The 21,459-nt window shown below is 47.0% G+C and overlaps 2 protein-coding genes across 2 annotated transcripts in view; one reads left to right on the plus strand and one right to left on the minus strand.

The window, feature by feature from the left end:
- LOC126517568 (proteasome assembly chaperone 2) overlaps window positions 1-1,704 on the plus strand; it is a 37,355-nt gene extending 35,651 nt beyond the window's left edge. Inside the window, exon 8 of the transcript XR_008609648.2 lies at window positions 971-1,704. The gene's annotated coding sequence lies outside the window, so the exon portion shown is untranslated. The remainder of the gene's footprint in view (window positions 1-970) is intronic.
- On the minus strand, window positions 1,692-9,821 carry LOC126518274 (uncharacterized). The gene is made up of 3 exons (XM_055064372.2): window positions 9,487-9,821; window positions 2,609-2,762; window positions 1,692-2,114 (listed from the first exon to the last, which is right to left on the minus strand). Exons 1-3 carry the CDS (start codon window positions 9,771-9,773, stop codon window positions 1,719-1,721), a joined length of 837 nt encoding a protein of 278 aa, XP_054920347.2. The 5' UTR covers window positions 9,774-9,821; the 3' UTR covers window positions 1,692-1,718.
- Window positions 9,822-21,459: the final 11,638 nt, after the last annotated feature.

Consider the following 21,459-nt stretch of genomic DNA (forward strand, 5'->3'; position numbering starts at 1 on the left):
TGCGCCGCCCGGCATGGACTTTTCAAAGGAATGAACGCTGGTTTGAGAACACATTGCCTCACCTGAGCGATTTTCATTTTAAACAGGCACTTCGCGTTTCGCCCAGCACTTTCAGGTTCCTTGTCGAGTCGCTGGCATGCGCTCTGAATCGTGTAAACACAAACATGCGACAGTCCATCTCTCTGGAGAAAAGAGTGGCCATTGGACTGTACCGACTGTGTTCATCTGCGGAGGACAGAACGATTGCACACTTATTTGCTGTCGGTCGTTCAACAGTGAACTTTTTGTGGAGGCAGTTTTGCGCGGCTGTTATTGAGCAGCTTGAAAGCAAATGGCTCTGTATGGTCCGTCGTGACGAAATGGCATACCACGTCAGAGAGTTCTTCGCCGTGACTGGATTCCCACAAGTTGTTGGTGCGCTCGATACCTGTCACTTCGCCGTATCACCACCAAAGGAACACGTAACGGACTACTGCAATTATAAAGGATGGTATGCTATTGTAAATGGTGCAAGTTTACCGGTCCCACGAAAGGGAGCAATTACATAGGCAAACTTGAATATTCCGTTGTTTTAAGGGAATGTGCACTATGTTTGCTTCGACGTCGCCATAAAATCACATAATGCAAATTTTGTTTATGACAGCATTTATTTGGCCCGAATGGACCCCTTTGTAATGTAGTGTAGTACATGCCTTTGTGCTGTTTGTACTATGAGTATTATGGTTTATTTTACAAGATATGTTTAGTCTTCGTACGAGTGTGTTGTTAATATTAATGTGCATAATGTTTACAGTAAACTAGAAGTTGTCCTTTACAATGTCTGCTACGTATTGTAAACGCAGTTGTGTTTAGTGATCGAGTTCGGCAGTGAGCTTTCTTAGTTGTCTACTGTTACCAGTAATCCATAAATGTCTTTTATGATTACTGAACACTCAGGTGCAGTACTAACAAACCTTCTTTTCCCCTGCAGGTGCAGCATTATACTGCTGGCATTAGTAGACCACAGATACCGGTTCCGGTACATCCGTGTTGGAAGCCCAGGGAGATTCGACGACGCCAGTGTGTATGCTGGTTCAGGACTAAAAGAAATAGTTGAGAGTGTACACTTCAAGTCTCCACAGGCAATGATTGAGGACACTCACGTTGCTCCAGTCATGTTGTGTGACCAGGCGTTTCCTTTGACAGAACACCTCATAAAGCCATTTGTGAATCCACGGGATGGAACTCCCGAACATGTGTTCAATTGCAATCATTCAAGAACAATGAGGATAGTAGAAAATGCTTTCGGAAGGATGAAAGCACGTTTCCGGTTTGTTGCGAAAAGGATGGAATGTCGGCTGCCAAACTCGAGGAGAGCAATAAGGGCTGCTTGCACTTTGCACAACATCTGTGAGGATTTTCGGGACAACGTCGAGCAGCCGTGGGAGCAGGAAGAGCAACTTTCCACTCTTTATGTGCAACCGTCCCATGACACCCATGCTCAAACTGAAGGGGGAGAGAAGGCAAGGAATGCATTTGCAAAATACTTTGCGAAACGGGTGTCCCATTCCTCGAGAGCAATTTAATATCTTTGAAATGTAAACTTGCGTTATTTGAAGTGAAAGCATGAATTCAGATGCTTGCTTATGAAATATATGTCATGGCTAGTGTGTGTGTGTGTGGGTTCTTGTGCACAATAAAACATGTACAAATTTATGCATCATAGCTTCACACGACATTTATTTCTTTGCCATGTCGCTTAAAATGGCGAGAAGCTTATCGTCAGTTTGAGAAAACTTCTGCAAGAGCTTCAGTTGCTCTTCCTTCAGTTTGAGTTCCCGGTCTCGCCTTGACTCCATTGAAAGGCGAAGCTGACGCTGCTCCTCCAGAAGCTGCGTCAATAGTGTATTCGTGGCTGGCAGCCGCTTTCGCTTAGTAGCTACCGTCTCCTTCTGGTGATGCGAGTCATCTTCGCAGCTGGGGATGGGCAATGCCAGAGAGGGAACAGATGGCAGCGAGCTGTGCGCTCCTGATGAACTGCTCGGCGATGGTGTTGCCATGCTGAGCGGTGGTGAGCATTCGTCAACGGCACTGCCAGGCTCATCAACTTCGCATCGCACATTGCCGTTTAGAACCTGTGAATAACGGGAATTGCACATCTTTACCACATGAAGAAGCACCGGTGGCAAAATGAGCACGATATTAAGTAACTTCTGTGGCTCTATCGTTTTTTTTCTGTGTGCAACTTCCTTGGGCACTGCGTTTATAAATTCACATGCCAAGTTAACACTTCAATATCGCAAGTAGCAACAAAAATTATGTTTAAGGCATATGTAGTTTTACCCCTGCAGCTAAAGTGTCTGTTACCTGCACACTCTGCTACATAATTTTCAGCATCAGTTCTTAATGTATGCTGGTGGCGACAGCATTTCCTCGTGTAGCAATTTCTTTTTCCATGCTTTTCGACTATACTGATTTACATCAGGCAAATTTCCGAAATGGCTCAGCATTTCCGAAATAACACTATCGCGGGTAGTGAACGTTGTTTTTGTGCGTGCATCAATTTGGAACTGACTGAATTAACCCGCGCATGAAGTGGATAAATTGTAATGGGTGCCTGCACACTCGCCTCCTGTGCAGGGGAAAAATGTTCAGTGCAGGAGCTCTCCTGCGCAAGGCTGTCGTCGTGCAATGGAAGTGAAGCGAGGAACCGGTGCAGGTCCCAGTAGTAAGGCCAGGCTATGGTCCCTGGCCCCGTTCCTGTCTCCTTCCGCTTTATGAGTCTGCAAGCAAAAGTAAGCGAAGAACAAGCATTCGCATATGCCAATGAACGGCTCTTTTTTTAGCAATCCTGCTACTTGTTCGCTGCTAAAGGTGTCAGAGCAAGTTTCCCCTGACAGTCTTGAATGAGTTGTCAAATACAAGGAATAAAAAAAACTCATGCAGCCAATTGCGCAAAGGAACAGATGTCGCAGCATGTAAACTTCGGAGGGTACCAAACACAAGGTCCGCCTTAACATCTTGGCCTCATCTTCCCGTCCACTACTGCATGCAGCTGAAATGCGATATGAGAACATGTCATAAGAAGCCAACCAACAAAGACGCCAAGGACAACATAGGGGAAATTATTTGTACTTGCTGATTGAATTAAATGATGAATTAATGCAATGAAAGTGGATAAAAAGACAACTTGCCCCAGGTGGGGAACAATCCCACATTTTCACATTATGCATGCGATGGTCCACTCTCATTTCCATTAATTTATTTCTTTAATTCAATTAGTAAGCACAAGTAATTTCCCCTATGTTGTCCTTGGTGTCTGTTTGTTGGTTTCTTATGCTATAGTTAACAAAAATTGGGCCCCTCGGTTAACCCTCTTTCTTCTCGTTCAATATGAGAATGTGTACAGCTAGAAAAATCGGCGTTCCAGCAGAGTGCATCGCGTCTGTCGCTTGCTCGCAAATGTCTTTTTTTCTGCGTCCACGTGTTTGCCCGCACTACAACAAAGTAGAAGATGCCAATACATTTGCTCTAGGTATCGTCATGACACCTACCTTAAATTTAAGAACTTTGAGGGCGCTTAAGCTTCGTCTTTAAGAGTGGAGCGCGATAGCATCCAAAGATCCCCGACTGCTTGTCGCGCGTCCCAGCAGACGCAGCTTATGTAACCGTAATTTTTACCAGGAAACGCTGGCAGCAAACGCTCTGCATGGAGGCGAGCTTTCTGGTAAAAACGCCGCCTCTTGTGTGGGCCGATCCCGGAGGTTGTGCACCGCCGCACCAAGAAAATTGCATCATTTTCAGGTTTCTGCTTTTGTTTCGCACTTTTAACATTTCAGTCTGAGAAGATTTAACATAAAAGCGCATGTGCTGTCGGTGTTTTGTTTCACGACGTTTGTTTGTGGGCTGTCATTCTCAAAGTACTGAGGAATAACACTGTCGAGAATGTAAGATACGATAAGAGCAACTTTAGTGATAGAATAATGTGGCAGTACAACCCACGTAAAACGCATGTCGTATAGCATGGCGTGGCATATACATACACCTAAATATATATAGTAACTTTCGCTCACGGGATGCTGACACTAGATTTTTTGTGACACGAGGCCCTTAACGCTGTCCCATTAAAACTTCAGATGTAAAGACAAAGGGCCCAGAGACATCTCCATGAAAAGTAAGGATGATGCTATGCGTACTACGGAGTGCACCCCTGGTGGAAATGGCTGGGTGCACAATGCACGGGTGCCGCACGGCGATGCTGCCACATCCCATGTTGTCACTTGAGCCGTACAGTAGTTCGCCAATCGAAACCTACACTCGCTGGCAACTGAGAGTCTCGTTTAGACCTTTATAATTCATGCACCCAGTCCGGAAGCTTCAGTAATATTTCGCTCCAACCAAATTATCTCCAACTTTTTAACCTAACCTAACCTTACACCAACCTTAATCTCTATGCTAACACGCACTAAAATATGTATGTTTCACCAGTGCGAGAATTGCCTTTCCCTAGATGGTGCTGCAGCGTCGTGCAGGTAAATCATTGTTTGTGCAGGTATGCATAAGGACAAAAAAATACTGGAGCAAATATTCAGTACTAGATGAGGCATATGTATGCTGCAGCAAAAATCCGGAGGCCACTCGGCACATCCTCGTGGAATGCGGAGGGATTCACCCAGCGAGAACCGTAGGTAACGTACACCTTCCAGAATCGCTTGGGTTTAAAGTGGACGGTAGTGTCAATCGGTCAGCAGTCGAAAGTCTCGCACTCCGGAGACCCTGGTTCGATTCCCACCCTGCCCACCTTGCAAGGTGTTTTTATTTATGAATTGCCTTCCACCATTTTTCGTTCACGGCCGACGCCGACGACACCAGCTTTTCTGCGACACGAGCTCCTTAATGCTGTCGCGTTAAAAGCAAGATACGTTTACAGTGTTGGTGGAAAAAAAACAAGGAACAGATTGATACGACCAAATCTCTGACAGTCATAGCTAGCGGTACAAGGTAGACTTTGAAAGGGGGGGGGGGGGAGATTAAGGAGATGTGTACAAAAATGTTAGATAAAAAAACATGTGGCATACCTGATTAAATCAAGTAGACTAGACGAGTAGTTGTCATCACACCGTTTCAAAAAAGATGCCATTAAATCATCATCGCCGGTTATAATCAAACGGAGGTTATCTCTATAAACGGAGGCAAGAGTGAAATTTCACTCTCCACTGATTACAAGATATATCACTAGTCATGACTAGATGGCGTGAGTCGCAGCCCGATTTAAAGGGTTCCGCCGTATGCATCCATCCATCCCAGCCATTTCCGGCAAGGGGCGCACTTCCTAGTGCGCATAGTCTGATGACAGAAGGAATTCATAATAAGTTGAGAGAAATGGTCACTGATGAGGAAGGTTATAGCAGCATAGGGAGTGACCATAAACGCATCATTTTGAAAATGGGAAATGTAGTGGGAAAAGAGAGCAAGGAGTGCAAAATGGCCTGTCCAAATTTGAACGCTGAACAAATAACAAATGTAGTCACTAGAGTTGAGGAAGAACTTGGCAAATGGCCAAGTAAAGAGTGGGAATGTAGTGAGCTTCTAAGTGTAATAACGACAGAAACATGGAAAGAGAAACAACATGTTCGTTGGAAAGGAGAAAAAAAAAACGAGAAGCTGGTGGAACAGGGAGATACAAGAAGCGATCACCCAACAACAGAAAGCATCCTGAGAGCACAGGCAGGCAAAGAAGGCGCAGTTGCCGCAGGATGAAGTAGCCAGTAAGTGGGAAATATACTGGTGCAAGCAAAGATAAAAGGTGAAAGTGAACATTAGTTGTCAGAAATACGCGAGAAAAAGAAGGCCACACCTAGAATATTTTGGAACCACATAATATTATTCGGCAGGAAGTCAACAACAATACAACATATCCTAGACAAAGATGGAAACAAGCTGGAAGGGGAAGCAGCAATAAATTACATCTGAAAAATAATGGCCGAATCTCTCCAAGGCAATGATGAGGTTGTACTTGAAGAAAAAAAAAGCATGAAAGAGACCCAGGTGGAAAAGCAGCTGGTGCTGACAAATTTCAACTGGAAGAAAGCCGAAGAGGAAATTCCTAAGCGCACAGCCACAGGGCTAGACGAGGTTCCCATTAGGCTGATTAATGAACTAGGACCAAAAAGTAATAAAGCTCTGGTGAAAGCAATGGAAAAAACTTTAAAAGATAGATAAATAGCAGACAGTTGGCGACAAAATAGAATTAATTTAATTTATAAAGGTAAGGGGGAGAAAGATAGAATTCACTCGTATAGACTGTTGACCATCAAATCGGTAACATACAGGCTAACAATGCAGGCAATCAAACTAAAGCTGCAAGCATGGGCAGAAAAAAATGGCATTTTGGGAGAACTTCAGAATGGCTTCAGAATAGGTAGGCGTTTAGATGATAATTATTTGTTCTTACTCAGTGTATTAAAATATCAAAAGTAGAAAGCAGACCGTTATATGTGGCCTCTTTAGACATTACAGGAGCCTATGACAACGTAGACCGCAACATTTTGTGGGATATTCTGGAAGGGGAAGGCTTAGGTGACGATTGTCTACAGCTTTTAAGAGAGATTTACCTAGAAAATATCGTTTGCGTTGAATGGGAAGTGATGAGGAGCGAGGAGAAAGTTCATATCAACAAGGGACTGAGGCAGGGGTGCCCTTTATTCCCATTGCTGTTTACGATGTTCGTGGTGAAGATGGAGAGGGCGCTAGAACGAAGCAATACCGGGTTTAATCTCTCATACAAACAGGCGGGTACAGTAGTAAAGCAGCAGCTTCCAGGTTTATTTTATGTGGAGAACATTGTGTTGCTAGCTAACAAGGAAAGTGATTTGCAACGACTGCATAATATCTGTGGACAGGAAGGCAACAATTTAGGTTTAAAATTTAGTGTTAGAAAATCAGGTGTTATGGTATTCAATTAAAACAGTGAACAGACAGTGGCGATACAGGGCCAGGAAATACCTCGGGTAACAGAATATAAATACCTTCGTATATGGATAAACGAAGGCAATAGATATAATATGGAAACACAGGAAAAAATAATAACAGTGAAGAGGATGAGAAATGCAGCCATGATGAAGCACAGCGCGCTAGGGGATACAACAGGTACGAGGTACTCCGAGGTATGTGGAAAGGTGTAATGATTCCAGGACTTACTTTTGGAAATGCGGTTGTTTGCTTTAAATCAGGGATACTATCAGGACTCGATGGGAACCAAAGGTCAGTGGGTCGCCTCGCATTGGGCGCTCACGGGAAAGCTACAAATGAAGCTGTGCAGGGTGATATGGGCTGGACTAGTTTTGAAGTGAGGGAAGCTCGTAGTAAAATTGAGTATGAAGAACGGCTGAGGAATATGGAAGAAGGAAAATGGGCTGGAAGAGTGTTGAGATATCTGTACAGGAAAGACACTGATTTACAGTGGAGGAAAAGAACTAGGAAGCTTGCCAGCAAGTATGCGGCCTGTAGGGTGGGCAACACAGCAACAAAGAAGGTCAAGCGGGAAGTCGGAGAGGCTGAAATAATCTCATGGGTGGCGGAAATGGAAAAGAAACCTGCCACGAGTAGCTACTTAAAAGGAAAAAAACGAAATCAGGAAAGAAACAATTTATGATAACTCAAAGGGAAGCTCACTACTTTTCGAAGCGAGATCGGGATGCTGTAGAACACGCACCTATAAAGCGAGATATAAGAAGGAAGAAGCATGTGCTTGCTGCGGTAAAACTAGGGAAACGATGATGCATGTTTTATTAGAATGTGAAGACGTCTGCCCAGCGGTCGATTTACGCACCACTGGTCTCCTTGAAGCCCTTGGGTTCATCGACAGCAGTGGAAAAGTAATCATCATCAGCCTGTTCATGTCCACTGCAGGACGAACGCCTCTCCCTGCGATCTCGAATTACCCCTGTCCTGTGCCAACCGATTCCAACTAGCACTCGCAAATTTCTTAATTTCGTCGCACCATCTAGTCTTCTGCCATTCTCTACTGTGCTTCCCTTCTCTTGGTACCCATTCTGTCACCCTAATGGTCCAACGGTTATCTAGTCTGAGCATTACATGACCTGCCCAGCGCCATTTTTTTCTTTTTGTCTGTTAGAATATCGTCTATACCCATTTGCTCTCTCATCCAAACTGCTCTCTTTCTGTCTCTTAAAGTTATACCCAGCATTCTTCGTTTCATCGCTCTTTGCGCGGTTCTTAACTTGTTCTCAATGACTGTCAGCCTCCAAGTCTCTGCACCGTACGTCAGCACCGGTAAAATGCACTGATTGTATACTTTCCTTTTCAATAACGGTAAGCTCCCAGTCAGGAGCTCACGATGTGTGTCGTATGCAATCCAATCCATTTTTATTCTTCTGTGAATTTCCTTCTCATGGTCCGGGTTGCCTGTGATTAGTTGACCTAGGTAAACGTACTCCTCCACAGACTCCAGAGGCTGACTTGCGATGTTGAACTCCTGTTCCCTTGCCAGGTTATTTATCATTATCTTCGTCTTCTGCATATTAATCTTCAGCCCCACTCTTACACTCTCCCTGTTAAGGTGCTCAATCATTTGTTGCAACTCGTCTGCATTGTTGCTGAATAGAACAATGTCATCGGCAAACCGAAGGTTGTTGAGGTATTTGCCGTCGATCTTTACTCCTAAGCCTTCCCAGTTTAATAGCTTGAATACTTCTAAGCACGCATCGGAGAGATTGTGTCTCCTTGTCTGACCCCTTTCTTTATAGATATCCTCCTACTTTTTTTCTATAGAATTAAGGTGGCTGTGGAATCTCTGCAGATATTTTCCACAGTATTTACGTAAGCGGTCTGCACTCCTTGATTACGCAATGACTCTATGACTGCTGGTATCTCTACTGAATGAAATGCTTTTTCGTAATCTATGAAAGTCATATGGGGAGGCTTATATGCTGCTCGATAACTTGGCTAATGACATTGATGTGATCCATTGTAGAGTAACCTTTCCTGTACAGTGTTGTCCTTATTCTATAGGAGATTATGTTGGTAAATATTTTATATAACACTGGGAGTAAGCTAATGGGCCTATAATTTTTTAGTTCTTTAACGTCGCCCTTTTTTCGTGAAAAGTAAACATCTCCGCAATAGATTAGTAAGAGGAGTTTGGCAGATTGACGGAAGAAAAGTAGGGAAACGACAAAAAAACGGAGACGTACAAAAGCAAAGTTCGCAATAGGGAATCAGAAAATTTGGTTGTGGGAGTTCATAGGATTTCTTTTTCTTCTTTAACTTAGGTAGGACATTAGGCAGTATAATAGCAAGTGCTTGGTGGCGCAACTCACCGCCCCGTTCCAAAGGGCACGCTCACAACATACATCCATCCATCTATAGCATCATTCAAAAAGTAAATTGCAATGAAAGACAGTCACCGAGGGCTTGGCACCAGTGAAAAAACACGCTACAGTGTACGGGTCAGCTCCTCTGTGGCGTGAAGATAGAAAGGCTTACCTGTATTTGTTCCCAAGGTTTTCCATTTTCTTTTTGACCTCCTTTGTTGTCTTCTTAAAGCCCGACTCTTCCAGCTTTTGCCGGATGGCATCGTAAACTTTTATGTTGCGCTTTGCGCGTAGGTCGCTAAGGTGCTCTTCCCAGAGCCGTATGAGCGTCTTGGTTTCTTCCTCCGACCACGTTGCTTTTTGAAACTCATGTCCGTTTTGTACAAACAAGCGACGGCAGCGACGGCGATTTGACCAGTACCAGTCCACACGACGCGCTCCACCAAACTGAGCGGCCATTCCATTGCCTCCTTTATTAGATGCCTGCCACAGAAGCAAAAAACCAGCTTCCAAACCCTTTTTCTTTCCTCCTCCTCACTAGTGTGAGTCGCGAGCTCCACGTTTGGCTAGCGGAACCACTGGGCACTATCTCGCGTGGCTTCCGAGATTGTCGTAACGCGCGCATGCCAATCTCAAAGGCCATTAACCTCAATCATAGCTCAGCGTATGTTTGCAGGCATTACAGGCTGCAGCTATTCTCTAGTAGGAAACAACGTTAAAGAAACAGCAATTGGCAGCCAAGGGACACGGACGGCGCGGAGTTGTTACTCCGCTAGCCTATCACAGAAGCAAACAAAATCGTCGTCGTGCGACCATTTCAAAATGGTGTACTTCGTACCTCCGGGGCGTCTGCTGTTCTTGAAGAGTGTCCTTCATCAGCGGAAGCGATGAGGTGTGCAACAGACATGGACAAAGTGTACGTAGTCTGAGAATTTCACTCTTCAAAAGTGCGCGGTTTAGTTCATTGCACTGCTGACCCCGTTTTACTCATGAAACTTCACTGCCAACTGAAACGTAACAAAAAATAATTGCAGCGAAGCAAGCGTTTTATTTCAGTTCCATAAATAATTAGGCTTTCATCGTTCCACTATAACAGACGAGTGAAAACGTACAAGATTACGCACTTATAATTTTATTTTTGTGGTTAACGCCGCATTTAGGTAACAGGGAAAGTTTGAAGTACGAACTATTTGCAGCCTCGCGGAGAAAGTGGCTGGCGGTTATGATATAGTGCGTAGAATATAGTACATTCTAGGCACTATAGCTATGAGGACATGGGCGGGGCTTCACTGCAGACTTGAGTTGTATCCGACTATGGAGCCAGACAACCAGCCTTTAAAAAGCGCACGCAAAGGATTGCACCGACCGTGGTTTCACCGCTGTACCGACCGTGGTTAACATGTAATGTAAACATGTAAACATGTTTACGGCGCATGTAAACATCATGCGCCGGGTCACCAGCCGTCAGCACCGCCCGTCGCCCGTGATGATGGATGGATGGTTGCTATGAGCGTCCCCTTTGGAACGGGGTGGGTGGGTTGCGCCACCAAGCTCTTGTCATTATATTGCATAATGTCCTACCTATGTTTTAAAAAATGAAAGGGGAAAAATTCTACGAAGAATTCCCATCACCAAACTTTCTGAACCTCTATGGGGAACTTTGTTTTTGTACGCCTCCGTTCCAAACGCCTCTTACTATAATCGCTATTGCGGACATGTTAACTTTCCTCCTGCTCTCGCCGAGTCCAAGGATTTCAAGGAGGCCAGAGGTGCCTATCGTCGACCGCTGGGCAGATATTTTCACATTCTAGCAAAACATGCTCCATTGTTTTTACCGTAGCCAGCCTACGCCTTTTCTTCCTTGTTGTATCTTGCTTTATCGTGTTCTAGGGCATCCTGATCTCGCCTCGAAAAGTAATGAGCTTCCCTTTCAGTTATCATAAGTTGTTTCTTTCCTGATTTCGTTTTTTCATCTTAAGTAGTTACGCAGAGCAGGTTCATTTTCCATTGTCGCCACCCATTAGATTATCTGAGCCTCCCTGACTACAGAACCTTTCTAGCCCTGACTTTCCGCTTGACGTTCATTGTTGCCATATGTTGCTCGCTATACCGCGGTTGCGTACTTGCTGGTTAGCTTCCAAGTTCTTTTCCTCCACTGCTAACGTTTTTTTTTTTTTTTTCCTGCACAAATATCTGGACACTCTCCCAGCCCATTTAGTTTCTTCCACATTCGTCAGTCGTTCTTCGTCATATCACCCTGTACAGCTTCATTTGTAGTCTTCCTGTGAGCACCCAACGCGACGCGTCCCATAGACCCTTGGTTATCCAGTAATGATTGTATTCCCGACTTCAAGCAAACAACCGCATTTCCAAATGTAAGTCCTGGAACCATTACGCCTTTTCACATACCCTGAAACACCTCGTACCTATATTGTATCTCCATAGCGCTCTGGGTTCCATTATGGCCGCATTTCTCTTCCCCTTTGCTGTTATTTTTTCCAGTGTTTCCATATATCTTGCTTTCGTTTATCCGTATTCATATTATTTTACCAGAGGTATTTTCCGGCCCTGTATTGACACTGTCTGTTCACTGTTTTCGTTGAATATCATAACACCCGATTCTTTAACACTAAATTTAAAACCCATAACTCTCGCCTTCCTGTCCGCAGGTATTAGCCAGACGTTGCATATCACTTTGCTTCTTAGGTAGCAACACAAACTCGTCCGCATAAAACAGACCTGGAAGCTGCTGCTCTACTGTACCCGCCTGTTTGTGCGATAGATTAAACCTGGTATTACTTCCCCTTAATTACCATGTACATCATAAACAGCAGTGTGGATAGACGGCATCCCTGCCTCCGTACCTTGTTGATATCAACTTTTTCCTCGCTCATCATCCCTTCCCATTCAACGCGAACGGTATTTTCTAGGTGCCGTTGTCAGATGGGAAGATGACTTGGCACCCCGAGGTGCCGCGTCCCAGAGCTTACATATACTCATCAACCCAACATCATTCGGTACTTGACCCCGGCGCTCCCCCTCTACCCGTGTTGACTGGGCGGGGGGCTTTGGTTCGGATCAACGGTCCTTCCCGGACAAGGGGCTGCTGTGGTGCAGCGCGACTGAGCTACTGCACTCAACGCACAAACAGCCATGTCAGTCTTAAGGACACGAGCCCGACAGACCGTCAGATTGCCTTGACAAAGAAGAGGTCAAGGCACACAACCATGGAGACTCTCCACCAAAGCCATCCGCGGAGCAGCGCGACCACACGAGGGTGCGCCACGACCGGTTCCGGCTCTGGGTTCCACTGAGCCAAGCAAAACCACGTGGATCGACTGGCACACACGGCCGAGTCGAGCGACCGAGGAGCATGCATCATAACTTAATGGAGAGCTTTCCACCTGACTCATCAAAAATCACGGCAGGACGAGCCCCCACTTCGAGGAACTTCTTGACGCGCAAGTTATGCCGCTCTCGGGTGAGATGAAACCAGACCTCCTTCCGTGCTTTCGAAAGCACTTCGTGAAGTCCCGACGACCGCCCGCCAAAAGCCGCATCACAGCGTGCCAACCAAACTTGGTATGAGCACTCGACAAGAAGAAGCACGAACTGGTTGATTGTCTGCTTAGGCAAAGGGTGTAAAAATCGAACAGTCTGGTATGGAGCAGCTGGGCGACTGAAAAGACTAGCGATCCCTTGGAGAAGAGCTGCGGGAAGCAAACTTTGCGTGAAGATGTGAACCAAATCCTCACGACCGCCACAAAAAGGGCGCATTCCACGAACCGGGATGGCTGTGAAGGGCCTGTAACTCAACGGCAGGCACCCTCTTGCCAGGCGGTACATGAACGTAGCTCTCCTGGCGTCGAGGAAACTGACCGTAATGAGCTTCCAGCTTGGCCTGTGGATGGACAGATCGTACCTTTGGCAATGCGGGGGGAGACCTAGCTGAGGTGAGGATATCGATTAGTTCTTGGATTAGAGTTGAAACTACATCGATGTTGGGGTGAGCCTTGAGGAGGCATACCAGAGAGTTGGCAGCCGCCGCATAAATGGCGGACGGGAAACCTGAGCGAGGCACACAGTGGGAAAATGTGTTTTGCGAAAACAAACGGAGTTGGGTACTAAGAAAAAAGGAAGTAAAGCGGTCGAGTCAGGAGCATATCCGAGTTAATAGCGACCTGGGTCCACCTGACGTGAAACGTTGACCTGACGTGTAGTGCAGTAGCCACGATGCAGGTCAGGAATTCCGAGTCCTCCCTTATCGTTGGGTAACTTATGCACCTGCCAAGCTACACAACCAGTTGTCGCTTTCCAGAAGAAACGAAAGAGGACTGTCTCCAAAGTAAGCTATATATATATATATATATATATATATATATATATATATATATATATACATACACAGCGTCGGTCGCGAACGCCACCTCGCGACACTCTTGTCCACCACTGAGGGCAGGCCCGTTGCGCCGTTCCGTAGGCATCTAGGCAATGCGACCCGGTCACCGTTTATAAAGGACCCGGCATGGCCGTAAACCTCCATGCCGTAAACAGCCCGAGAGCGAGAGTAGTCTTTTTCTTTCTTCCTTTTTTGCAGTGTAGCACATTTTATTACCTTGTAGCATTATCAATTAAAAAAATGGTATTAAATATTGCTCCTGGCTCTGCTTTCATATTACTTATTTTTTACTCATTGCTAACGAGGCTTCACACTATGTTCGCCGAACTGGCTGCCGAGTGCGCTTGACACACACTCGCTGACGACTGCGCTCGGCAGTAAGTGTGACTAAGCGTTTCCGTGTGGCAGCCTGCGAATGACACTAGCGCCGAAGTGCACTTAACTTCGGTGTTGGCTGGCCACTTTCAGTGCTGCTGAATTCTTTTCAACCAATGACACGCCACGGGGAAGGAAAACACGAATGAGCAGGCTCGCAGAGAGGGAATTTCTGCGAAGATCGCCTGTTTGCAAGGAGGTTTTCGTGAGACGCAACGCGACGCTGATTGGCTGCAAACACCGTGTGTTGGAGACGGCACGTAGCTTTAGCTCACCCCCACGTGGAAAAAATACGGACGTGGCAATTTATTAGGGCGCCAAAGGCAGAATTAAGGAAAGAAAAAGCAAAACGATCGAACGCATTCGCTATTCAAGAGTTGTCAGTGGGCGCCTCGTGCAGGTTCGCCCTGAGGACCTCGCTGGTCGCGGAGTGTCGACAAGAGGGCGCGCTTTCCGGGTCGCCATGTCCCAGCTCCAGGTACTGGCACGAACGGGGCAGCTCCAAGCGCCGCCTCGCGGCAGTCGACATGTCGGCACTCGTCGCGGCCAGCCACTGCAGCCGGGGCGTCATCCGCACGAGCTTCCTCAGGTGCAGCTCCTGCACCTGCGTGCACCTGAGGCAGACGTGGGTGAGGCGGAGCTCGCGTCGACCGCCCAGAAAGCGCCAGACCGCTTCGAACGCCCTGCCGTCGAACGCCGTGTGGCCGACGAACAGGTACCGGAGGTTAATGCCCTGAAGGATCACCATCTCCACGCCCCGGTTGCCGACGTAGATGCGCTCGATGTCCAGGAGGACGAGGTTGGCGATCAGCGGCATGACCAGGAAAATGCCGTCGTCGTAGACTGGGTAGCAGCCTTCGAGCACCAGACCGCGCAGGAAGGGAAACTGCTCCGACGATCCCAGGTCGAACCGCGACAGGAAGATGCAGTTGGCCAGGTCGAGGAACCGCAGGGAGCTGACCGCCAAGCGTTCGGACTCGTTTTGAAAGAACGTGTTGGGGTAGATGCAGGACCTCCGCAAAGACAGGTGCGTGAGCCTCTCGGCGAGGTCCGAGGCCGACAGCGCCACGGAGGCGTCACTTCGGGCCGCCATCAAGGTGTCTGTTAAATGAAGGATCTGCGAAACGAGCAGGGGCAGGGGAGTGGGGGTGAGGAGGGGAAGGATTTACTTACCGCGAAGCTGTTATTGGTGACCGCAGTGGCTGGTAAAAAAGGTGAAGCGGTGCGAGGATGGGTGATGTGGGTCACGTATGGTCAGAATTTACAAATATGTAAAGTAGGTGCGCTGTGTGTGGGGGGAGAGAGGGTGGTGGAGAGCATCGCATTTTTTCCCCGTTTTGAAGAAGTCTCCTTTGGCAACTTCACACGGGTTTGGCGTATACGCGGGATCTGGGTGCATATGTAAGCGGCCTGTCACGAAAAAAAGTGTCATTTCGCGGCTCTAGAAAGTCATATAGACAGTTGAGTAAGGTGCCGAATGGCATGTCTTTATGGGATGAAAGACGAGAAATCGTCGTAAGTTAAGGAATATTCGCCGTGGCTACACCTGGAGGGTGTAGCCACGGCGGAGAGTTTCGGAGAGTTTCGTGACGTCACGTGAAGTCCGCCAAACAGCACCTCCTGTTGCACATGCATTAAAACAGGCATTGGACACTAACACAACGTTACCGTTTTGCCAGCCGTTTTTTTTTAATTGTTATCTCCACTGAACGGCATGCCAACTGCTCACGTGTACGCGGCTCGGATCAGCTATATATACAGTCGTATACCGCGGGCTAACCTTGAGCGACGAGCAGCGGTCCCGGAGGTGTCTGAACACTGCCGCTGTCAGTCTCTGTGAACGCTTCTCGAAGAAGGCGTCCGTCTTGGCGCTCGTTATCCTCAGCTCCACGAGGTTGACGTCGGCGCAGTGACGGACGAGGCGCCACAGCTGCACAGCCGACAGCGGCTGCGAGGTCACGTCGATCACCCGCCGGAGTGACCAGTCGTGAGTCACCCGCCACCACCGGTGGCACACGCTGGAAAGCACGAGTGTTATCGCCATTATTCGGCGTGCACGAGGGTTTCAGGAAGTGCGATCGAAATTTCCGAGAAATAAGTTTAGCGATTTCCTGGTTATATATATATATATATATATATATATATATATATATATATATATATATATATCTATATATATCACATTTTTTGTGCATTGGTTATTACTTTTTTGTGTTTGACATTCATTTGATTACACCTTCTTTACCCCTTATGAATGTTATTGTTATTGTTAGTTCAGTCATGACTGTTTGTACCTTTCTTTTTCTTATGTATGCTCCCCTCTTACGTAATACCCCAACAGGGGCCTTTAAGGGTCAATAAAGGATATATATGTAGATATTCCTTCACTCCTTGCCTTGACTCCTATGCCTTCACTCCTCGTTTCTCCTCTCTTTCACGCTCCCTCCTCGACCGTGGCGCCGCCTACACTGCTCGAGCGTGGCAACAGCGCCAACATGCGCTCCTCGACACTCCGTAGAGGCAATGCCTTTGTAGAGGCTTCTCGAGCAAAAATGGCGCTGATGCGCGACATTATGGCCCACGTGATGCTATTAGGCCAATAGCGACGCGGCGTCGCCTCGGCCAGAGCGCGCGAGGAGGAGGCGGCATTCTTCAAAGCGTGGCACTACTTTACGAAGTTTAAGGGGCTTTACACAGGACATGTGCACTCCCCATCCCGCTTCCCCGAAAAAAAAAAGAAAGAGATCAGCTGGAATTTTTTTTCTTTTGGGGGGGGGGGGGGGGGGGTAGAGAAGGAGGGTAGTGTCACGCGCTTATAATCGCCACTGTATAGACAAGTATGGGGAAAAGAAAGATATGCAGATCCCATGCACTGTGGGAATCGATGTCCTCTGGGCTGTTGCGCGTGAATACGAAGGTAAGCGCTGCAGCTTCTGCAATGCTTTTGCAGCTTTCCAGCGGACTTTGTGTCGACGGCCAGGGAGTTGTAGAGGGCACTGTTGCGAGGCCCCGGAAGTTCGTTGGAAATGCTCCCCCGCGCTCCCCTGCCATGTTCACTACACACGTTCTCCACCACTCGCCGACGCGGCTTGCAAGACGGCAGCAGCAGCGGAAAAGTTGAAGGAAGAGGCAAAGAAAGCTTCGCTTGAAGATTGAACCAACTTCATCGAAAGAGCCAAATGACTACTTTCAATGCAAGACCTAACCGAAGCCTGTCATTGGACGAGTTCCGGCTCGGAGAACGGTCCCGTCAAGCCGGATGTCTTCGAGCAAAGTGCCTCGAGCGGCAAGTCGCGCGGCAATTTCGCCTGCACTTTCAGGCCTCTTTCACGCTCAGAAAAGCACTTTTTTTTAATACGTCTTTAATTCTGCGTTTAATAGGCCAAGCATTGCGGCAGAAAGGGGGTGCTACATAAAAAGCACTTTTATGTAGCACGTATTGAGCAACAGGAAGTTGTGCCTGGAGTTTTGCATGTCGCTCTACAATTTTCTCATTGACACTTCTCATGTAACTATAATACTTGAGAAGTTGATTATTTAATTAAGACTATGTGATTAGGCGGAATGAAAGAAATAGTTTGTGCATCTCCAAGCGACGGCAAACATTACCTTTGTTCTGTCCAGCTGCGTGGCAATTGCATATTTTTAAAGTTTGGCTTAAGTTAGCTAGGACGCCCTATATATATATATATATATATATATATATATATATATATATATATATATATATATATATATATATATATATATATATATATATGCATGAGCTATTGAGCTAAAGAGCAGCAGCAACCACAATGATCAAAGTCCCGCTATGAAACATTCGCTTTAAATCTATTATGCACCAGCAGCAGAATTATTTAGAACACTCCCTACTTCCACATGTCTTCCTCATCCGAGACTCCAATCGCGAGCTCTCAGTAGGCTGTTTGCAAATTTAGACTGAGCTACGATGACTCGGCAGCGTAGGACAAAGGGCAGATGCATATCTTTTTGTGGAAAGACGATCCACAAACGCTTCTGAAGGGGGCGCTAGGAAAACCCTTAATAAGAGAAGTACAATAGTTACCGCGAGCATTTGCATATGTCCTTGAACTGCAGACGTCGGAAGATGCTCAGCAGGAGGCTGTCCGGCAGGCAGTCGATGTGCATGATGTCCTCGCCCGGGCAGAGGCTGAAGGCGGCCGCCAACCTGGATCGTGAACCGCTGCGGTGAGGATGACGGTGACCTTAAAGTCTCTGGTATACATACCCACTCACGGGGTTGGCCAAGAGTCGGGCAGATTTTGCGTATGTGCCAAGTGAATAAATTGAGAAATCCGTACGTTTGATGAATCAACTAAATCGAGCAAAATCCAGTACGATTCGGTAAACAGTCATCCTAATAGAACGCATAAAAAGAAAGAAAATACGTATACATAATGATAAATGAGGCAATAAGGGAATAATGAAATGATTAATGCGACGAACAATGAAATCGATCGAACCGTCTCCTTCTCGTGCTCGCCTTCAACGTCGTCTTTCTCGAGTTATGTGACACGTGCAAGCTGCGTGCTGGCCTCCACGTGGGGGAATAAACGCTGTGGAACATGATACAGGCTCCAGCGGCTGGGTTAGAGATCTGCGTATGCTTTGCGCGGCGCGGTTGGGGCGTTAACTGTGGGATCCCGTATACAATAACCCTAGCTAACAATTACGGAAGAAGGTCATGACCACGGCGGTTGTAACTCTACGTAGCAACTAATGCCTTAGCATTGGTACATTACGCATTTCCGGGGGCTAACTGCCTATGATTGTATGTATGTATGTATGTGTGTATGTATGTATGTATGTATGTATCGGGCGGCTATGCTGAGGGAACAAGGCTCGAAACCAACCGTCGGACCATGTTGGGTCACTGAGTATGTGGCAGCGTGCGTACATATGTGGCGCTCTTCAACGAACCTCTTTCACACCGACATAGTCCTGTAGATGCGGAACTGGGTGAGTGCCGCTGTTCAATGAAACTCTTTGACGCCGACTTAAGCGCTGGACATAGTACCACTCGGTCTGTGCTGGTCTTCAATGAACCTCTTTGATGCCAGCTTGGGTAACTGGCATGTGCCACTGGGAATGGTCCGCTCTGCAATGACAAATAAGGCCCTTTAAATTTCTCCGGTTTCGGGCGGTATCGAACCCACGTCACCAGAATTCCTCAAGGACAGCAACAGGGCGCTTTAGCAGGCTGTCAAGGTATTGGGTATGTGGCGCTTTTAAATTAACTTCTTTCACGCCAGCGTTTTAGCTAGCTGCGCCATGAATGCACTGGGTAGGAACATGAATGAACCTCTCGGCAACTTGGGTCGCTGAATATTCGCCGCTGGGTGTGCGGCACGCGAGGTAACAATTCTCGGCGTTCCGCACGCATCGGCGCGCCACGCTTCTCGTCTCGGAAGCCACGCGTGGACTTCTAGGTAGTGTCACTAGATGGCGCAGCGTGTCCAGAAAGAAGTGCGCGAGAGGGAGGCCCGGCTGCCGCATGACGCGTTTCTCAGCGTTCGCACGCGCCGGTGCGCCGCGCATTGTGGAGGCCACGCACGGGCTTCCCGGCGGGGCCGCTAGGTGGTGCTGATTGTTCTTAGGGAAGGAGGAAAATCGGGAGGAAAAGTCTGTATGAGAACGCACAGAGGAGTCCCTTGCTATTTGAAGCTCGAGCCGGATTGCCTGAGGGCAAAAACATATCCATGAGTAAATATGCGCCATAGGACGAGGGCACGTGGGCGCTGCAGAAAAAGCCCGGAAACGACTCGGCAAATCGTAACGGAATGCCAAGGGTTTCAGCTGCAGCTAGGCCCGCAGGGAGTGTCCACCTTCCAGAAGTGTTGAGATTCAAAGAAGGTAGAATGATTAACCGGCCAATAGTCGAGATGCAAGAGACGATTCGAGTTTTGGTAGGGAGAAAGGGCAGAGAAGAAATTGATAGGACCAGAGGCATTGCAAGCTTAGGTAATGGTACAACACATAGTGAGAAAGGCGCTTTAAATACGAAAGTTAAGATCGGGATCAGCTAGGCAAAAGGGTAGATAGCGATAGGTATGGCTAGACAGCGATAGATGTAGTAAGAACCGATTAAATCGACGAGGCTATACGTGACTGTTTGTCCCCGCCCTATTTGAAAACGGAGGCCAATAAACATCATCGAAGCGCGACAGAGGAGTCCCGCTGCAGTCCACGCCTCGTATATAGCTCGTCTCCGATTGGTTTCATTACGTTGTGCCGCCATATTGATTCATTGCTAAACGCGTACCGTCGACAGTTATTGTGAGATGGGCTCTGCCGAATTTTTTTATGCTTTTATTTCCGCCGATCAATTTTTTTTCGGTGGAGATATTTTCCCAGATAATTAAACATTCCACGGCATTTTTTTTTTTTGGGGGGGGGGGGGCAATTTGCAGTGTCGAGCCTACTGGTGTTTTTTTTTTTTTCGGTCACTATCCGGTTCACTAATGATATATTTTGTTGACGTTGAAACATGCTGCGCATGCATGGGCAGCTCCGTACAGCGCACGTGACATTACACGGCGCATGTCTCTGCAGTATCAAAGATGCGTCTTACGTGAACGAAACCTACATGCTATGTCACTATATTCTTTTGGTACGTTGTATCAGTCATCATTGTTATCATCGGCCTATTTATGTCCACTGAAGTCCGAAGGTCACCCAGCGATCTCCCATTACCGCTGTCTTGTGCCGGCTTTCACCATCTTATGCTTGCTAATTTCCAAATTTTATCACATCACCTAGTTCTCTGCCGGGCTCGACTACGTCGATTCCCTTCTCTTGGCGTGCGCCTATTTTGCAACTCTCTCTAATGGACCACTGCTCTGCCTTACGGACCACAATATGTGCGACAATATGTCCTGCCCAACTGCAATTCTTCCTAATGCCAACTAGAATATCGGCTGCCCCAGTTTACTTTGTAATCCACACCGCTGTCTTCCTGTCTCTTAACGCTACGCCTAGCATTTGTCTTTCCAACGCTCGTTGAGCTGTCCCTAATTTCTCAAGCTTCTGTGTTAACCTTCAAGTTCCTTCAAGTACCGGCAGAGCGCAATGGTTGCATATTTTTTTTTCTTTCTTAAGGACAGGGGTAAGCTGCCGGTCATGACTTGGCAATGTCTGCCGTATGCGCTTCAACCTATTTTTATTCTGTAAATTTCCTTGTCGTGACCAAGGTAGCTTGTGTCTAAACTGGCCTAGACAAAGGTATTATTGCACAGATTCTCGGCGCTGACTGCCAATCGCGAATTTTCCTTCTCTTGTCAGGCTATTGACCTTGCCTTAGTCTTCTGCGTATGTTGAGATCTATACTCCTACACTTTGTCGGGTATA

Source organism: Dermacentor andersoni, chromosome 11 (genome assembly GCF_023375885.2).
Source record: "Dermacentor andersoni chromosome 11, qqDerAnde1_hic_scaffold, whole genome shotgun sequence".
Lineage (NCBI taxonomy): Eukaryota > Metazoa > Arthropoda > Arachnida > Ixodida > Ixodidae > Dermacentor > Dermacentor andersoni.